This window comes from Rhinatrema bivittatum, chromosome 7 (assembly GCF_901001135.1).
Source record: "Rhinatrema bivittatum chromosome 7, aRhiBiv1.1, whole genome shotgun sequence".
NCBI lineage: Eukaryota > Metazoa > Chordata > Amphibia > Gymnophiona > Rhinatrematidae > Rhinatrema > Rhinatrema bivittatum.
This window is the reverse complement of record NC_042621.1, coordinates 225,141,642-225,161,598: the sequence shown is the minus strand read 5'-3', so window position 1 is coordinate 225,161,598 and position 19,957 is coordinate 225,141,642. Positions and strand designations below refer to the sequence as shown.

The following is a 19,957-nucleotide window of genomic DNA, read 5'->3' as shown; positions in this document are numbered from 1 at the left end:
CTTATACACTCCAATAGCTGACAAAAATATAAAAAGTATTGTTGCACTATTTCAATTCAAAACAAAAGTGACCTTTCACAGTTAAGTGTGTAACTTGTATGTCTTATTTTGATAAATTGATTTTTGTACTTGGTACGTTTTATTTGTATATAGTTTAAATATTGTTAAAAACAATGTGAATGGTTTTCAATAAAAATTACTTTTTTTGCATAGTCAGAGGTGTGAATCTTTATGCAAAATTATGCAAGTTTGCCACATAACTGCCACAGAATTTGAAAATCTGCCTCAGGAAACTGGAGGCTCTGTTTATAATTAGTTATTACCCTTCCAATTTTAGGATGCAAGACATGCAGCAGAAGGGGAAATCTACACAAAGCTGAACCAAAAAATTGATGAATTTATTCAGCTTGCTGATTATGACTGGACAATGTCTGAACCTGATGGAAGAGCGAGTGGTTATTTAATGGACCTCATCAATTTTTTAAGAAGCACGTTTCAAGTTTTTACTCACTTGCCGGTAAGTATATTAACTTCACACAGTTATGTTGTAGAGCAAAGCTATTTTTCATTTATAGTAGATTCACTTTTTTTAAGTATTTGGTTTCAGCAAGCCTTTTAAAGTTTCAGATCATTGAAATATGGCCCTTTGTATTTTGCATCTGTAAAAGATTATTAATTTAATTTACAGTATTTACATATTTAGGAAGCATTTACTTGAAAAGACCTACATTTGGATGTTCAAAACATGGCATAACAAATGCCCTCCTTTATTTTAATTTAATTCTTTATTTTCATGATTTTTCACAATTATTTAGCCAAAAACTTGACATAAATGAAATATTGAACAATTATAAGGAAACAGTTATCAATTTGTAAGACAAAACTTATAAGCAATCAGTTCTAATGAGACCTCAAAAAAGGGGACTGTCAATATTAGGGATGTGAATCGTTTATCTGACGATTGAAAATATCGTCCGATATCGGGGGGTCCCCGATAGCGATAGGAAACCCCACAATTAATTTAGTGGGTTTTCTTATCGTTATTGGGGGGGGGGGGGGGGGGAAGAAAGGACACAACCTAAAAACACAACCTGGAACTGTCCTGGCCCGCCCCTCACCACCCAGACCATGGCCTCCCAGCCTGCTCCTTTGGAATAGGCTTGACATTTCGGTGAATACCAGGGTTTATGCGCGACCAGGCCCATTGTAAAATGCACACAGTGCGCACAAGGCCCAGCCACACGCGTAAACCCCAAAATTTCCACACGTAGCCAATTTATAATTTACTTGTAAGTGAAATTCTAAAAGGCTGAAAACACAAAACTTTCCTCCTTAACTATAAAAAAGGAAAAAGGGTGAGACCTGAGAATTAAAGGCAAGTCCATTTCATGTCCATATCTCCCTAAGAATACTGGAGTTTATAAGTACATAAGTAATAAAAAGGTACTAAGGATTGTCAAGCATGGAACTGAGAAAAACAAAACCTGGTTTGTGACAAGGCAATAGCCGAAACCAGAAGAATGCTGGAATGCATTGAGAGAGGAATAACCACTAAACAAAAGGAGGCAGTGATGCCATTGTACAGGTCCTTGGTGAGGCCTCACTTGGAGTACTGGATGGAACATGTATCTTAAAAAGGGCAGAGACAGTCCAAAGAAGGGCAACCAAAATGGTGCGGTGTCTGTATCAGAAGACTTATAAGGAGAGGCTGAAGGATCTGAATATGTACACCCTGGAAGAGAGGAGATGCGTGTGTGTGGGAGGGGGGGGGGGGGGAGTGGAGAGGGGATATAATACAGACTTTCAGATACCTGAAAGTATTTAATATGCACAAACTTTTAACCATTTCCATTGGAAAGGAAAAGTAGAACTAGGGTTCACGAAATGAAAATCCAAGGGAGAAGACTCAGAACCAACATAAGGAAATATTTTTTCACGGAGAGGGTGGAGGTTGCCTAGAAGAGGTGGTGAGGACGAAAATAGTAAACAAATTCAAAAGGGCATGTGATAAACACTGTGGATCCCTAAAGGCTTGAGGATGATCAAGAAAAAAAGGGTACATGGGGTTAACCTGCATGGAGTGGCAGTTAATACACTTAACTAGAAGGCATGGGGGATTATTACCCTTAACCTATTAGTAGTGATGATTTTGACATAACTGCAACATCGTTCTCCACTTTGACAGCAGGGAGGTGAAAAAAGGATATTGGATTCTGAAAACAACCAATGTTGCGCCCCGACTTTTATAGTCTGGAGTACTGATACGCTGACACTGGGGATAAAGCTTCTATGGTCAAGTCCAAAAGCAAAGAACGTTCAAACAGCATTGTCTGAATTATCAGGAAGGCTGCTCTCCATGCAAAAATGTAGCAGTAATTTTGTATGGGTTTGTCAGATGCTTGGTTTTTGCTTATATCTATCCTTAACATAAGGCATGGGGGTAATCTACACAGATTGACAGCTAGGCAGACTGGATGTGTCATTGGGTCTTCATCTGCCAATACTATGTTACTAAGTTATATGTTTGGTTTACTGTGTTACTATGCAAATCCATTCTAATTTTCTTCTGTAGCAAAGTAGCACGCCTTGTTTATATAAGGAAAGATCAACAGTAGCTTTATATCTCAACTTCAATAATGCTTTTAACTCTGTTACACATGATATACTTGTAAACAAACATGACATACTTGTAAAATATAGTCTATACCATACTGCTGTAAGTCAAATGCATAACTACTTGAAAAATATATGCAAGGACAGCTCGTCAATGATTCCATGTCAATTTAAGAGGACATTTCAAGTGGGGTTTCACAGGGTTAGTCCTGAAACTAGTACTACGTTCTTTCGATTTAATCTAGTATTTTATTTAATCTAGTATTAAATCTAATATTTTATTTAATCTAGTATTAAACTAGTATTACGTTCTTTCGATTTAATCCCCTGCTTCTTTTCTATGCTCCAAGTTGTATTACTCCCTTGTTTTATTGTAACTGCATACCTTAGCCTTCTCTTGTTTAATGTTTTATTATTATTATTATTATTATTATTATTATTAAGATAAATATTAGTTTTTACCTTTTTTTGTTACCTATCCACTTGTTAATTGTAAACCGACATGATGCGATATCTATTGTGAATGCCGGTATAGAAAAACTTAAAATAAATAAATAAAAATACTAGTCATCATATTCATTTGTGAGTGATATGAATGTAGCCCCTCCCCAAACATCTGATCCACAAGGGCTCACATGGTGGGGGGAGGAGGGGGTCTTGGTTGTCAGTCCTTTAAGGACCTTAAGGATTTTCATTCTGGAGTTTCTCTACACACAGTCCAGTAAAAAGAACATATTCTACAATGTAGCTATTGGTCAAAAATAAAATCCTTTACTAGTGAATCCGAGCTGCAGCAACACAAAAATCACAATGAATACACTATGGTTTAGTGTATTCATTGTGATTTTTGTGTCCACTAAAGTCCACTAAGCATCACAGTCTTAATCAATAAGCCAGGTTGTGCACCCTGGCAGGTAAATATTCTAGGTCAGACACACCCTTCCGGGGCATTTCTCTTTGTACCTGCTTCTCTGGATGGTTCTCTTTCTTGCTCTGTTTTCCCTCAACATATACAAACAGATGAGTCTCTGACTGATTCCTTTATTTAGATAGCAATTCCTGGGACTTTTCCCCTTTAGGCAGTCTCCCTTTGACTCCCACAAAGTGTGAAGAGAATGGCATGCTGAGAGTCGGCAAAATTCTCTTTCACCAATCTCTGAAGGAATATGTCTTAGTCAGAATAAGGAGTGTCTAGCTGAACTCCCTTCTTCTTAGCAACTTGTTTTTTATGTTCTACCTTTTTATGACACTTCAAAGTAGATTATATTCAGGGATTGTAGGTATTTCTCTATCCCCATTCTAAGTTGTACCTGGGGCAATGGAGGGGGAAGTGCCATGCCCAAAGTCACTAGGTGTGTCAGCAGGATGTAAATCTTGGCTTCCCTGGTTCACAGTCTGCTGCTCAACACACTAGGCTACTTTCCTAAGTTCTCAGCAGATCTCAAGAACGCCTTTTGGACCCAAAGACAAGATTGCCATAGTCCTGAAGGCCTAGACACCCTAACTCCAGGCCCCAGCCACATGTCCAATAAAGGAGACAGATCTCCCCCTTTAAGAGACTACTGTCAAGCACCTCTCTCAGTCTGAGACATACCCTGAAGAGCCCTTAACCACAAGGGATCAGGAGTTTTGTCAGACTCACGACACCTCCTATTGGGAAGCGTCAGACCTCCTCTACCATTCCTACTCTGCTCTGACATCACATGCAGTGTCTGTGGAGACACTCATGCCATTATGTGAAGGGGGGGGGGGGTTTGGGACCCCCCCCCCTTCACATAATGTTGTGAAGAGTTACAAGCAACTTGGAAGAGCATCAAATTAATAATTATTTTGACATACAATCAGAAATAAACATAAAACATTCAACAAAATGCAGAATACTATGCTAAAAAAATATTACATAAATATAAAATGGGGAATGACAAGCCAGACAGTAGTATTAAAGTATTAAAGAAAAGTATCTTCAGGTTATGGTAAATCACAAAATAAATATGGGTTGGCAACAAGTACTATTATTTAAAAATGGCAAATACTGCACTGGAATATATTAACAGGAATATCCTATGTAAGACAAGTAAAGCAATTCTACTTTTCTTAACACTGCTCAGGCATTTCTTGGAGTAATGCATTCAATATAGGCAGATGTAACAAGGAAAGTCTCCTATTTTCAATTAATTTCTAATTAACTTTCTAATTTCTAATTAATTTTACATGGATATTCAACGGCATAGCCATGCCGTTGAATATCCATGTAAAAGTTGCTACTTAGCCAGATAAGTTATATCTGGCTACGTCAAACCTTTTTGATATGGTTGAGCATGATATCTTGATACACCGGCTACATAGTTTAGGTCTCTCAGGCCAGGTTTTAAGATGGTTTCAATCCTATTTACATGACAGAAAGCAACAGTTGTGGAACAAGAGGAAATGTTCTAGGATGTACAATATGTACTCAGGAGTCCCACAGTGGTCAGCCCTATTGGCATATTTATTTAACATCTATTTGGTGCCAATCGGTAAGCTTTTGGCTGGCCTCTGTTAGGGCTTTCGTATATACGCCAATGATATTCAATTTTATTTCTCTTTGGAACATTCTTGGCCTGCAATTTACAGTAGGTAGTCATCATGTATGCATGTGATTACTTCATGGCTATCTGATAATAGACTTGTTTTGAATCTTGCAAGAAGGAGATTATGAGCATCAGTAGTGGGAAGCTAGTGTCGATTCCAGAACATCTCCATATAAATGAAGCTGACAAACAAGTTGTTACTAAGGCAAAAACCCCTGGAGTATTGACCGACTATAAACTTTGTTTCGTTCTACAAATTAAGTCTGTCATGTGGCCAGGCTTTTATAAATTAGGTCTAGCACATCCTTTAAAGAGTTTGCTGAATCCCAGTGACTTTCGTGAGGTAGTTCAGGCTATGATTATGACAATCCTGGATTACTGTAATGTGCTGTATCTAGGTTTGCCTGTATATTTGAAATCACTGCAGCTCTTACTGAATGCTGTTCATCTCATTTCTGGCCGGTCTATCCGAGAGCATATCAAGCCAGTATTATCTAACATTCAATGGCTACCTGATCAATGGAGGGTCAGATATAAAGCAGCTACACTGGTACATAAAATGCTTGGGCATCCTACAACTGTTTGAACTCATGAAAGAGCCAGCAGTCTAACACCAGAGAAAGGGTGGTCCAATGACCCAGTGCCAGAGACAGTCTTGGCCCAATGACCCAGTACAAAGAGAATCTGGCCCAATGACCCAGTGCCAGAGAGAATCTGGCCCAATGGCCCAGCTCCAGCAGGGAGGTGCTGACCCAACAATCCAGTGCCTGAGAGACGCCTTTCCAGAAATCCAGTGCCCAAGTGACCCAAGACCAGCATTCTGGCCTCAGAGAGGCTCCAAACCAGTGGACCAATCTCAGAAAGACGTTGGCACAGCCACCCAGTGCCAGAAAGACTATGATTCAAGATCATTGTTCTAAAGAGATACCAGTTGAGCAACTCTGTACCCAGCATCGATTGCAATCCAAAAAAACGTAGTACCTACTAACCACAGCCCCCATGGCAAATAGGACCCAGGAGGAGGGAGTCTTGAAAGGGAAGGTACTGTCACAGTTTTGCATACTGTGCACATAAGCTTACTCAAAGCTTATGTGCCAAAGAGATCTTTATACTCTTCCCAAACAGTGCTACTAGAGGTTCCATCTCTCCATGAAGCACATTTGGTCGAGACAAGGCATCAGTCCTTTTCAGTGGCAGCTCCCGAAGATGGAATGACTTACCAACTAAAATACAATCTGTGAGCTGCATTAAAAGCTTTTAAAGACTTTTTTTTATTTGAACAAGCTTATGGTGGTTCTATTGTTTGAGTTGATTTTCTACCACTACCTTTGAATTTTATGATTAGATGAATCTCTTACAGTATTATAGGTTTTAGTATAAGTTTTTTTATTTGGTTTTATTCTGTTTTTGTCTACTGTTTAATTACTTTGATCTCTTTTATATTTTGATTGTATTTATTTAATTGACTTGGTACCTTCTTTGTTTGGTTTTAAGAATTGTATAATTCTGATGTTAGCCATCTAGGGCTTTTGCATAGGTGGATTACAAATAAAGCTAACTATAACCATAACCATAACCTGCTCTATGTCAGTTTTGCCTGCTGTGCAGACTCACTCTGTCCTGGCTTTACCTGCTGTGATGCCTCCCCATCAGCAGAGGCTTCCAGTAAGCTTCGCTCACAGTTCTGCCAGTCACAACCTCACTGGTCACACCACACCTCAGCCTCAGTCCTATTTAACTCAGTCTGCTCAATACCTTGGTGCCTCTTCATTGAGTCACCTTGCCACCCTGTCCTTGCTATTGTGCTTTGCCTTGTGGCCTCTCCTGGCCTCCTGCCTTGCCTTTTGGCCTCCCACGCCTCCTTGCCTTGCTTTGTGGCTTCCAAGGCCTCCTTGTCTTGTTCTGTGCCCCCCCCCCCCCCCCCCCCCTGGGCCTCTCTGCCTTACCTTGCAACCTCCGGGTCTGCTAGATTCACTTAGCCAGCCTTGTGCTCCATTAGGCTTACCCATTTACAGTTACCTGTTCTGTCTAGTCCAGCCCTGTCCTGGTCCTTGTCCTGTCTTGATTCTTGTCTTTGCCGTGTATTCCAATATTCCTTCTATGTTATTATTCAGCCCCAGCCAGTCCCTGTAATTGATCTATCTATATCTAGCCCCAGCCGGTCCCTGCATTCAGTTTGTATTTGTATCCAGCCCCAGCCAGTCCCTGCATTCAAGCTGTATCTGTATCCAGTCCCTGCATTCAATCTGTGTCTGTATCCAGTCCCTGCATTCAGTCTGTACTTGTATCCAGTTCTAGTCCATCCCTGCATTCAGTCTGTGTCTGTATCCAGCCCCAGCCAGTTCCAGCATTCAGTCTGTGTCTGTGTCCAGTTGCCAGCTGGTACCCAGGTCCAGCTCCCAGCTGGTACCCAGGTCCAGCTAACAGCCTGCATCACAATGTACAGCTAGAGACAAGCCCTATTGCCCCAGAACCCAAGAGCTCAACCTGCAGGGGAGGAGGTTTGGAGAGGCAGAAGACCAGCTCCATTCCTACCCTGCAGCCCTATACTGCCTCTGTGGGGGTGCTCCCAGACTCCAGCCTGTCATTCTATGACAGAATGAAGAGGCCACATAACCCTCCAGGAGTGGGAGCAGGTTTCCCTACCAACCTGATGAGTACAGAAAAGTATTACATCCTTCAGCTATAGACACTAGCCATTTTGTTTCTGCCTCAGCACCTCTAACCACTCCTGATGCTGTGTGTCATTTTGTTTGTCCTGCCTGCCAAATTTGGAATCTTTCACACTATCTAGAGTGTATTACTTGACATTTCCTAATTTTGAATTATGGGACTGTGCAGAATGCTACTCTGCATCTTTCAACACCTGTAGCAACTGTACAGCACTGTAGCCAGATCCCAAGCTAAGAATTCCATTGCCTGATGCTAAGATTATACCTCAGACTCCTGTGTATTTGAAGTGCAGGAAATGCCCACCAAAAAACTCTCATATATTCCCAGATTTATGGGGTGTGGTTCCCTTTTCCCAATCTGGTGGAGAATGCCAGTGCCTTCCTGAGTATATGCCTCTAGACTGAGCCTGCCCAACTTGCTCAGCAACCAATCCAGCTCCCTTGAAGAACACAGCGCATTCAACCACAGGCAAATTTTACTATAGAAAATTAAAACCAACATCAAGGGAAAGAAAATCTGTTGCAATACCCAGAACATCATCCTTGAAAAACACCACTACTACAGATCCAATTTTCCAAGGAAATTTTAATTCCTTACCTGTAAAAGTATAGCGTGCTTCTAGATTCAGCTCAGACTGTCTGGGATCCCCAGCACATCCAAGCACAACTATAAACAGCCAAAAGAAGTTAAAAGTCAGTTCCTAGAGGGGTAAAAACTGCTTTACAATCTGGCTCCCTTCCTGTTGTTTTACCCCTGGATCAGTTCACTACAGATTTAAAACCTGCTCCTGTGATACACACTTCTGACGTTCACAGCATGAGAGCTCTCTCTCAGCAAATATCTAGCACAGCCTTTCTTAGAAGCACAACTAAGACAGCTACAACTGGCCAAAATAGTTTTAATTCTGTACTTTTAAAGACAAATGCTTTTTCAGAATCCAGCCAGGATAATCCAGAACTCACAAATCATGTTAGATAATCCTGCTCTGATGCCACTGCCTCCCTCTGCAGAAACATTGAGATAGAAAGACTGAATTGACTCTGCCTCTAGAGCCCAGCTGCCCAGTACTTGAGACGCAAGCTCAGTTGTCCCATTCCAGAGAGATGCCAGTACAGTTGCCAAGTGCCAGAGACATGCCAGCCCAGCTGCCCAGTGACAGAGACATGCCAGCCCAGCTGCCCAGTGCCAGAGAGGCATCAGCATGTTATCCAACACCCTAGAGACCCTGAGTCAGTGGTCCAACCACCAAGACTCCCCAAGTCAGCCGTCCAGACACCAAGGGACTCTAAACCAGTAGTCCATCACCTGAGCATTGCAGGCCCAGCCACCCAGCACTCGAGAGATGCGAGCCCAGCCACCCAGTTCCTGAGGGACTCTGAATCAGCCCATTCTCAGAGAGACTCTGATCCTCCAGTCCAGCCACAGAGAGGCTCTGAGCCACCAGTCTAGCCTCTGAAGGGCCCTGAGCCAGCAGTCTAGCACCAGAGAAAGGGTGGTCCAATGACCCAGTGCCAGAGACAGTCTTGGCCCAATGACCCAGTACAAAGAGAATCTGGCCCAATGACCCAGTGCCAGAGAGAATCTGGCCCAATGGCCCAGCTCCAGCAGGAAGGGGCTGACCCAACAATCCAGTGCCTGAGAGACGCCTTTCCAGAAATCCAGTGCCCAAGTGACCCAAGACCAGCATTCTGGCCTCAGAGAGGCTCCAAACCAGTGGATCAACCTCAGAAAGACGTTGGCACAGCCACCCAGTGCCAGAAAGACTATGATTCAAGATCATTGTTCTAAAGAGATACCAGTTGAGCACCTCTGTACCCAGCATCGTTTGCAATCCAAAAAAACCTAGTACCTACTGACCACAGCCCCCATGGTAAATAGGACCCAGGAGGAGGGAGTCTTGAAAGGGAAGGTACTGTCACAGTTTTGCATACTGTGCAGCCTCAGCATACTCTGATTTTACTTGTTATAATGCCTCCCTACCAGCAGAGACCTCCAGCAAGCTTCGCTCACAGTTCTGTCAGTCACATCCTTTCTGATCACACTGCATCTCAGTTTCAGTTCTATTTAACTTAGTCTGCTCAATACCTTGGTGCCTCATCAAGTTACCTTAGCTCCCTGAAATGCCATCCTATCCTTGCAATCCTTTCTTGTTTTGTGGCCTCTTACCTTGCCTTGTGGCCTTCCAGACCTCCTTGCCTTGCTCTGTAACACCCTGGGCCTCTCTGCCTTTCAGCCTCTGGGCCTGCTAGGTTCTCCTAGTCAGCCTTGTGCCCGGTTGGATTTCCCTGTTTATTGTTGCCTGTTTTGTCTAGTCCTTTCCTGTCTTGGTACCTGTCTTTGCCGATATCCTGTACCTAGCCACAGCCAGTCATTGCATTCAGCCTGTGTCTGCATCCAACCCCAACCGGTCCCTCCATTCAGGATGTATCTATATCCAGCCCCAGACAGTCCCTGCATTCAGTCTGTATCTGTATTCAGCCCCAGACAGTTCTACCATTCAGTCTGTGTCCAACTTCCAGCCAGTACCTGTGTCCAGCTTTCAATCGATACTTATATCCAGCTCACAGCCTGCATCATGATATATAGCCAGAAATAAGCCCTACTGAACCCCAGAACCTAAGAGCTCAACCTACAGGGGAGGAGGTTGGATAGGCAGAAGGCCAGCTCCAGTCCTGCCTTGCAGCCCTGTACTGCCTCTGTGGTGGTGCTACCAGATTCCAGATGGCCAGTCCATGACACTCTATGGCAGGTCTAATTTAACTGGATAAGAGTGATCTGCCCACTGCCTGCCCATGACTATCTGGCTATCAATTGAGCTGAATAAGTAACTTATCCAGCTAAATGGCAGCCAATAAGCATAGCTAAGTATTCAGCTTCCGCCACTTAGCCGGATAAGTTATACTTCGCCAGCTAAGTAGCACTAAACATGCTCTGAATATCGGCCTCATTAGTGTTTAACCTGTTTTTTAAAGGACATTTAGGGGACTGGGAAAGGAAGGAGAGCTGAGAGGAAGTGCCAGCAGCCATTCCAGGGGAGCTGAGTCTTTTGGATCCCCAACGGGGCTTACTCGAGGACGGCCCAGCGCTTTGACGACCTCAGCACGGGACTTTTGGAGGGGCCTTAAAAACAGCCCTGCAGCGGCACTGAATCGGGACTGGGAGAGGAGGGAGAGCTGAGAGGAGGTGCCGGCAGCCATTCTGCGGGAGCAGAGTCTTTTGGATCCCCGACGGGGCTTACCCGAGGACGGCCCAGTGCTTTGACCTCATCAGTGAGGGACTTTCAGAGGGGCCTTAAAGCAAAATTGCTTACCTTGTAATAGGTGTTATCCCAGGACAGCAGGATGTAGTCCTCACATATGGGTGATGTCACCGACGGAGCCCAGCGCGAGAAATCTTTCTGTCAAAGTTTCTAGAAACTTTTGACCTGCCGTGTGAGGCCACTGAGCATGCCCAGCTTGCTATGATATTCTCTGCCACAGGTGTCTCTCTTCAGTCTAGTATGTAGCAAAAAAGTTTAGTAATTAAATCATAAAAGGATATGAGCCCAACTCCGCGGGGTGGCGGGTGGGTTCTGTGAGGACTACATCCTGCTGTCCTGGAATAACACCTATTACAAGGAAAGCAATTTTGCTTTATCCCAGGACAAGCAGGATGCTAGTCCTCACATATGGGTGAATAGCAAGCTAGAGGCTAAGTCATTTTGTAGTGTATTGAGATCACAGAAGATTGGATGTGGAAGGAGTTGGGATTAAGCTGGAAACAAATTCTTTAAGACAGATTGTCCGTAGGCCGAATCTTGTCGTCCTTGTTTGTCTAGGCAGTAATGCGCCTTTACTCGCCCTTGGAGAGGAAGGCCTGCTTTTTCATAGCAAAATTGTATGCAATCTTCTAGCCAATTTGATAAAGTATGTTTACCCACTGCTTTACCTGGTTTGTTTGGGTTGTAGGATACAAACAGCTGTGTGGATTGTCTGTGTACTGCAGTGCGGTCTATATAAAAAGCTAGTGCACGCTTACAATCCAAGGTATGCAAGGCTGTTTCTCCTGGATGGGAATGAGGCCTTGGAAAGAATATGGGTAAATTTATGGATTGATTCAAGTGGAATTCCGTAACTACCTCGGGAAGGAATTTTGGATGTGTACGGAGAACCACTTTGTCATGTAGGAACTTAGTATAAGGTGTGTACGTGACAAGTGCTTGTAACTCACTAACCCTTCTAGCTGATGTAATGGCTATAAGGAAGATAGTTTTCCATGTGAGAAATTTAAGATCACAAGAAACTATGGGTTCGAAAGAACGCATGAGTCTTGTTAGTACCAAATTCAGATCCCATTCTGTGACAGGTGGTCGAATTGGTGGCTTAAGGTGAGTTAAACGTCTCATAAATCTGCTTACGAGAGGTTGTGTGGAAATAGGTGCATCTCCTATCTTGTTATGGTATGCAGAGATTGCACTTAAATGTACTCTTACCGATGAAGTCTGGAGACCAGATTCCGAAAGATGGTATAAGTAGTCTAGTAGAGAAGTTGTGGTGCATTTTTCTAGATAAGTTCGAACTTGCAAAGCTTGTGGTTTTTACATTTGTGAGCATTTGTTTGCACATATACAGGTTATAAAATATATTAACAACTTTGCTCGTACCCATATAAACTTGTAAATGGGCAGACATAAGCAGTTTTGAAAGTTTTCCTCTGTGGGGTGAATTTTAAAAGCCCAGCGCATACCTAAGATAGGAGATATGCGCAGAAGTCCGGCTGGTGCACACCACATGAATTTTAAAACATAGAAACATAGAAACATAGAAATGACGGCAGAAGAAGACCAAATGGCCCATCTAGTCTGCCCAGCAAGCTTCACACATTTTTTTCTCTCATACTTATCTTTTTCTCTTAACTCTTGGTTCTATTTCCCTTCCACCCCCACCATTAATGTAGAGAGCAGTGATGGAGCTGCATCCAAGTGAAATACCTAGCTTGATTAGTTAGGGGTAGTAGGGGTAGTAACCGCTGCAATAAGCAAGCTACACCCATGTTTATTCCCTTTACCCAGACTATGTCATACAGCCCCTATTAGTTGTTTTTCCTCTCTCCTGCCGTTGAAGCGGAGAGCCATGCTGGTTATGCATTGAAAGTGAAGTATCAGGCCCTTTTGGTTTAGGGTAGTAACCGCCGTAACAAGCCAGCTACTCCCTGCTTTGTGAGTGCGAATCCTTTTTTTTTTTTTTTTCTTCTCCCCTGCAGTTGAAGCTATTCTGGATATGCGTGAAGCCTCAGCTTTTCTTATTCCCCTGCTGTTGAAGCAGAGAGCTATGCTGGAAATGCTTGATGTATCAGCCTTTCTCCCATGCCATGAAGCAGAGAGCCATGCTGGATATGCATCGAAAGCGAAGTATCAGGCACATTTGGTTTGGGGTAGTAACCGCCGTAATAAGCCAGCTACTCCCCGCTTTGTGAGTGCGAACCCTCTTTTCTTCTCCCCTGCCGTTGAAGCAGAGAACTATGCTGTATATGCTTGGAAAGTGAAGTATTAGGCTTATTTGGTTTGGGGTAGTAACCGCCGTAACAAGCCAGCTACTCCCCTCTTTGTGATTGCAAATCCTTTTTTCCACATTTCCTCTTGCCGTTGAAGCTTAGAGCGATGTTGGAGTCACAGTAAGCATCTGTATGTTTATTTAATAAGGGTATTGTCTCCGGGCAGTAGCCATCGTTCTGGTGAGCCACCCACTCTACATTGGCGGTCTCTTGACTTTATGGATCCACAGTGTTTATCCCATGCCCCTTTGAAGTCCCTCACAGTTCTGGTCTTCACCACTTCCTCCGGAAGGGCATTCCAGGCATCCACCACCCTCTCCGTGAAGAAATACTTCCTGACATTGGTTCTGAATCTTCCTCCCTGGAGCTTCAAATCGTGACCCCTGGTTCTGCTGATTTTCTTCCTACAGAAAAGGTTTGTCGTTGTCTTTGGATCATTAAAACCTTTCAAGTATCTGAAAGTCTGTATCATATCACCTCTGCTCCTCCTCTCCTCCAGGGTGTACATATTTAGATTCTTCAATCTCTCCTCGTACGTCATCCGATGAAGATCCTCCACCTTCCTGGTCGCCCTTCTCTGTACCGCTTCCATCATGTCTTTGTCTTTTTGAAGATATGGTCTCCAGAACTGAACACAGTACTCCAGGTGAGGCCTCACCAAGGACCTGTACAGGGGAATAATCACTTCCATTTTCTTACTCGATATTCCTCTCTCTATGCAGCCCAGCATTCTTCTGGCTTTTGCTATCGCCTTGTCGCATTGTTTCGCAGACTTCATATCATTAGATACTATCACCCCAAGGTCCCTCTCCTGCTCCGTGCACATCAGCCTTCCCCCCCCCATCGAATACATTTCATTCGGATTTCCACTCCCCATATGCATGACTTTGCATTTCTTTGCATTGAATCTCAGCTGCCATGTCTTCGACCACTCTTCCAGTTTCCTTAGATCCCGTCTCATTCTCTCCACTCCTTCCGGCGTGTCCACTCTGTTGCAGATCTTAGTGTCATCCGCAAAGAGACAAACCTTACCTTCAATCCCGTCCGCAATGTCGCTCACAAAGATATTGAACAGGACCGGTCCCAACACCGATCCTTGCGGTACACCACTTATAACCACTCTCTCCTCAGAGAAGGTTCCATTTACCATCACACATTGTCTTCTGTCCGTCAACCAATTTGCAATCCAGGTCACCACATCGGCACTCATTCCCAAGCTTCTCGTTTTATTCACCAGTCTCCTGTGCGGAACCGTATCAAAAGCTTTGCTGAAATCCAAGTATATGATATCGAGTGCTCTTCCTTGATCCAATTCCTTGGTTACCCAGTCAAAAAAGTCAATCAGATTTGTCTGACAGGATCTTCCCCTGGTGAATCCATGTTGCCTCTGGTCCATCGATTCTCCGGACTGTAGATTGTTCACTATTCTCTCTTTCAGCAGTGACTCCATTACTTTTCCCACCACCGAAGTGAGGCTAACTGGTCTGTAGTTTCCAGCCTCCTCTCTGTTGCCACTCTTGTGAAGTGGGACCACCACCGCTCTTCTCCAATCACTCGGCACCACTCCCGTTTCTAGGGATCTATTGAATAGGTCACACAACGGAGCCGCCAGAACATCTCTGAGCTCCCTCAATATCCTTGGATGAATACCATCAGGCCCCATGGCTTTGTCCACTTTCAGGTTCTTTAGCTCTTCCCACACATTTTCTACTGTGAAAGGATTTTCATCTATTCCACTTCCCTCCAGTTTCTTGATGTGTAGAGATGGTCCTTCTCCAGGGTCTTCTTTAGTGAACACAGAGCTGAAGTATTCGTTTAATATTTCTGCCATTTCTTCATCACTCTCCACACATTGATCATTACCACCTTTCAATTTTGCTATACCACTTTGGACCTTTCTCTTTTCGCTGATGTATCTGAAAAATGTTTTGTCACCATTTTTTATCTCCTTGGCAATCCTCTCCTCCGCTTGACTTTTTGCCAACTTGATTAATTTCTTTGTCTCCCTCAGTTGATTCAAATATGCTTCTTTGTGCTCCTCCCTTTGGGATCTTTATATATCTTGAATGCTGTTCTTTTAGCTTTAATTTTGTCAGCCACCTCCTTTGAGAACCAGATAGGTTTCAGTTTCCTTTTGCTTTTCTTTACATTTCTAACATATAGAGTAGTTGCCTTGGTGATTGCTCCTTTTAGATTGGTCCACTACTGATCCACATCTCTCTCGTTCTCCCATCCTTTTAGTTCTTCCTCTAGGTACTTACCCATTTCCTCAAAGTCTGTGTTTTTGAACTGTAAAACTCGGGTCTTTGTGGTTCTTTTCCCTATTCTTTTATTGATATTAAACCATACCGTTTGATGGTCACTGCTGCTGAGGTGGGCGCCCACCTGGACATCTGAGACATTATCTGCATTAGTGAGCACTAAGTCGAGTATAAGAACATAAGAAAATGCCATACTGGGTCAGACCAAGGGTCCATCAAGCCCAGTATCCTGTTTCCAACAGTGGCCAATCCAGGCCATAAGAACCTGGCAAGTACCCAAAAACTAAGTCTATTCCATGTAACCATTGCTAATGGCAGTGGCTATTCTCTAAGTGAACTTAATAGCAGGTAATGGACTTCTCCTCCAAGAACTTATCCAATCCTTTTTTAAACACAGCTATACTAACTGCACGAACCACATTCTCTGGCAACAAATTCCAGAGTTTAATTGTGCATTGAGTAAAAAAGAACTTTCTCCGATTAGTTTTAAATGTGCCCCATGCTAACTTCATGGAGTGTCCCCTAGTCCTTCTACTATCCGAAAGAGTAAATAACCGATTCACATCTACCTGTTCTAGACCTCTCATGATTTTAAACACCTCTATCATATCCCCCCTCAGTCGTCTCTTCTCCAAGCTGAAAAGTCCTAACCTCTTTAGTCTTTCCTCATAGGGGAGTTGTTCCATTCCCCTTATCATTTTGGTAGCCCTTCTCTGTACCTTCTCCATCGCAATTATATCTTTTTTGAGATGCGGCGACCAGAATTGTACACAGTATTCAAGGTGCGGTCTCACCATGGAGCGATACAGAGGCATTATGACATTTTCCGTTTTATTCATCATTCCTTTTCTAATAATTCCCAACATTCTGTTTGCTTTTTTGACTGCCGCAGCACACTGAACCGACGATTTCAATGTGTTATCCACTATGACACCTAGATCTCTTTCTTGGGTTGTAGCACCTAATATGGAACCCAACATCGTGTAATTATAGCATGGGTTATTTTTCCCTATATGCATCACCTTGCACTTATCCACATTAAATTTCATCAGCCATTTGGATGCCCAATTTTCCAGTCTCACAAGGTCTTCCTGCAATTTATCACAATCTGCTTGTGATTTAACTACTCTGCACAATTTTGTGTCATCTGCAAATTTGATTATCTCACTCGTCGTATTTCTTTCCAGATCATTTATAAATATATTGAACAGTAAGGGTCCCAACACAGAACCCTGAGGTACTCCACTGTCCACTCCCTTCCACTGAGAAAATTGCCCATTTAATCCTACTCTCTGTTTCCTGTCTTTTAACCAGTTTGCAATCCACGAAAGGACATCGCCACCTATCCCATGACTTTTTACTTTTCCTAGAAGCCTCTCATGAGGAACTTTGTCAAACGCCTTCTGAAAATCCAAGTATACTATATCTACCGGTTCACCTTTATCCACATGTTTATTAACTCCTTCAAAAAAGTGAAGCAGATTTGTGAGGCAAGACTTGCCCTGGGTAAAGCCATGCTGACTTTGTTCCATTAAACCATGTCTTTCTATATGTTCTGTGATTTTGATGTTTATAACATTTTCCACTATTTTTCCTGGCACTGAAGTCAGGCTAACCGGTCTGTAGTTTCCCGGATCGCCCCTGGAGCCCTTTTTAAATATTGGGGTTACATTTGCTATCCTCCAGTCTTCAGGTACAATGGATGATTTTAATGATAAGTTACAAATTTTTACTAATAGGTCTGAAATTTCATTTTTTAGTTCCTTCAGAACTCTGGGGTGTATACCATCCGGTCCAGGTGATTTACTACTCTTCAGTTTGTCAATCAGGCCTACCACATCTTTTAGGTTCACCGTGATTTGATTCAGTCCATCTGAATCATTACCCATGAAAACCTTCTCCATTACGGGTACCTCCCCAACATCCTCTTCAGTAAACACCGAAGCAAAGAAATCATTTAATCTTTCCGCGATGGCCTTATCTTCTCTAAGTGCCCCTTTAACCCCTCGATCATCTAACGGTCCAACTGACTCCCTCACAGGCTTTCTGCTTCGGATATATTTAAAAAAGTTTTTACTGTGAGTTTTTGCCTCTACAGCCAACTTCTTTTCAAATTCTCTCTTAGCCTGTCTTATCAATGTCTTACATTTAACTTGCCAATGTTTATGCTTTATCCTATTTTCTTCTGTTGGATCCTTCTTCCAATTTTTGAATGAAGATCTTTTGGCTAAAATAGCTTCTTTCACCTCCCCTTTTAACCATGCCGGTAATCGTTTTGCCTTCTTTCCACCTTTCTTAATGTGTGGAATACATCTGGACTGTGCTTCTAGAATGGTATTTTTTAACAATGACCACGCCTCTTGGACATTTTTTACTTTTGTAGCTGCTCCTTTCAGTTTTTTTCTAACAATTTTTCTCATTTTATCAAAGTTTCCCTTTTGAAAGTTTAGCACGAGAGCCTTGGATTTGCACACTGTTCCTTTTCCAGTCATTAAATCAAATTTGATCATATTATGATCACTATTGCCAAGTGGCCCCACCACCGTTACCTCTCTCACCAAGTCCTGTGCTCCACTGAGAATTAGATCTAAAATTGCTCCCTCTCTCGTCGGTTCCTGAACCAATTGCTCCATAAAGCTATCATTTATTCCATCCAGGAACGTTATCTCTCTAGCGTGACCCGATGATACATTTACCCAGTCTATATTGGGGTAATTGAAGTCTCCCATTATTACTGCACTACCAATTTGGTTATAGCTCCTTCTCTCGTGGGTTCCAACACCATTTGTTTGAACAAAGATACTTGCATGGCATCCACTATCGCTCTACTATTTTTAGTTTCTGCAGATGGGATTTTCCAGTCTACATCTGGCATATTAAAGTCACCCACGATCACCACTTCTCCCTTCTTACCTATCTTATGGATGTCTTCAACCAGCTCTCTGTCCAGCTCTTCCTTTTGGTTTGGAGGCCTGTATGAAAAGGTGTATGAGTATGCGTGTATCTCCCTGTATGCACAGAAATAAGTTGATATGTTGCTGTATATAAAAGGTGTATGAGTATGCGTGTATCTCCCTGTATGCACAGAAATAAGTTGATATGTTGCTTCGAGTTTTGTCCAAGTCCCTTGAGTGTGGAGATTGTCTACATGAGCTCCCCATCCCAAGGTGGATGCATCTGTAGTTAAAGTTATCTCTGGGACTGGTTGTTGAAAGGGTAGGCCTTTGCACAGGTTGTCTTTGCTCGTCCACCAAAGTAGAGATGATCTTAGTTGGTGGGTCACTTGAATTGGATAATGTAGTGGTTGAATGGCTTGAATCCATTGTGATCGTAAAGTCCATTGGGCAACTCGCATGGCAAGCCTTGCCATTGGTGTAACGTGAACCGTGGAGGCCATATGACCTAGCAGTATCAGAAACTGATGGGCTGTGGTTTGTGCTAGGGGGTCACAAAATGAAACTCCAGGGAGGACGTCTCAGAACCAATGTCAGAAAATATTTCTTCATGGAGAGAGTGGTGGATGCCTGGAATGCCCTTCCAAAGGAAGTGGTGAAAACCAAAACAGTGAAAGAATTCAAAAGGGCATGGGATAAATATTGTGGATCCCTAAAGGCTAAAGGAGGAAATGAAGGAAAGAGTGCATGGAGTAACTTGCTGGTGCGGAGGTTACTAACCTTTAACCAATAAGCCTTGATACTGTGATACTGTTAATGAACTCCATCGTTGCTCTCTGCTTCAGCGCTGGGAGGAAAAGGGGAATTGGATTCATACAGCGACCAACGAGGGCCCCAACCTTTATGGTCTGGGGAAACATGTATGGGGATAACTTGCTGATATGGTGGTTATTACCCTTAATAAATAAGCCTTGATACTGTTGATGCAACTCAAACATTGCTTTCTGCTTCAACGGCAAGACATAATGGGGAATTGGATTTAAATAGCAACCAATGAGGGCCCTGACTTTTACGGTGTGGGAAACTGATAAGCAAGGGGTAACCTCCAAGGCGCAGTAGATATTACCATAAGCTTACTGAGCAGACTGGATGGACCATTTGTTCCTTTTCTGCCGTCAATTCTATATTTCCAGAATCTTGCAATCATGGACCCTGAATCTGGCAAAGAGGTGTTTCCCTTGGACCATGACCATGAGTCCCCCCACCCAGGACCTTTGAACGCTGCCCCTATTGGATCTCCAGCTCTGGCCTATCTGAGGAGTGGAAGACCTTGTTGCACCGTCGGTCTCAGACGGCTTCGACCTCTGTGCCTCACCTTTCTTCCTTCTCTCTCCTCAAGCCTTGGGAAGATGGC

General features: G+C 43.1%; 1 protein-coding gene across 11 annotated transcripts in view; it reads left to right on the top strand.

Annotated features, from left to right (window-relative positions):
• The window catches only part of EXOC6 (exocyst complex component 6), a 734,347-nt gene that overhangs the window by 442,106 nt on the left and 272,284 nt on the right, over window positions 1-19,957 (top strand). For all 11 annotated transcript variants that reach the window (XM_029609912.1, XM_029609910.1, XM_029609905.1 and 8 more), the window contains one exon: window positions 338-517. In XM_029609912.1, the coding sequence (XP_029465772.1) occupies window positions 338-517 (180 nt within the window). The remainder of the gene's footprint in view (window positions 1-337; window positions 518-19,957) is intronic.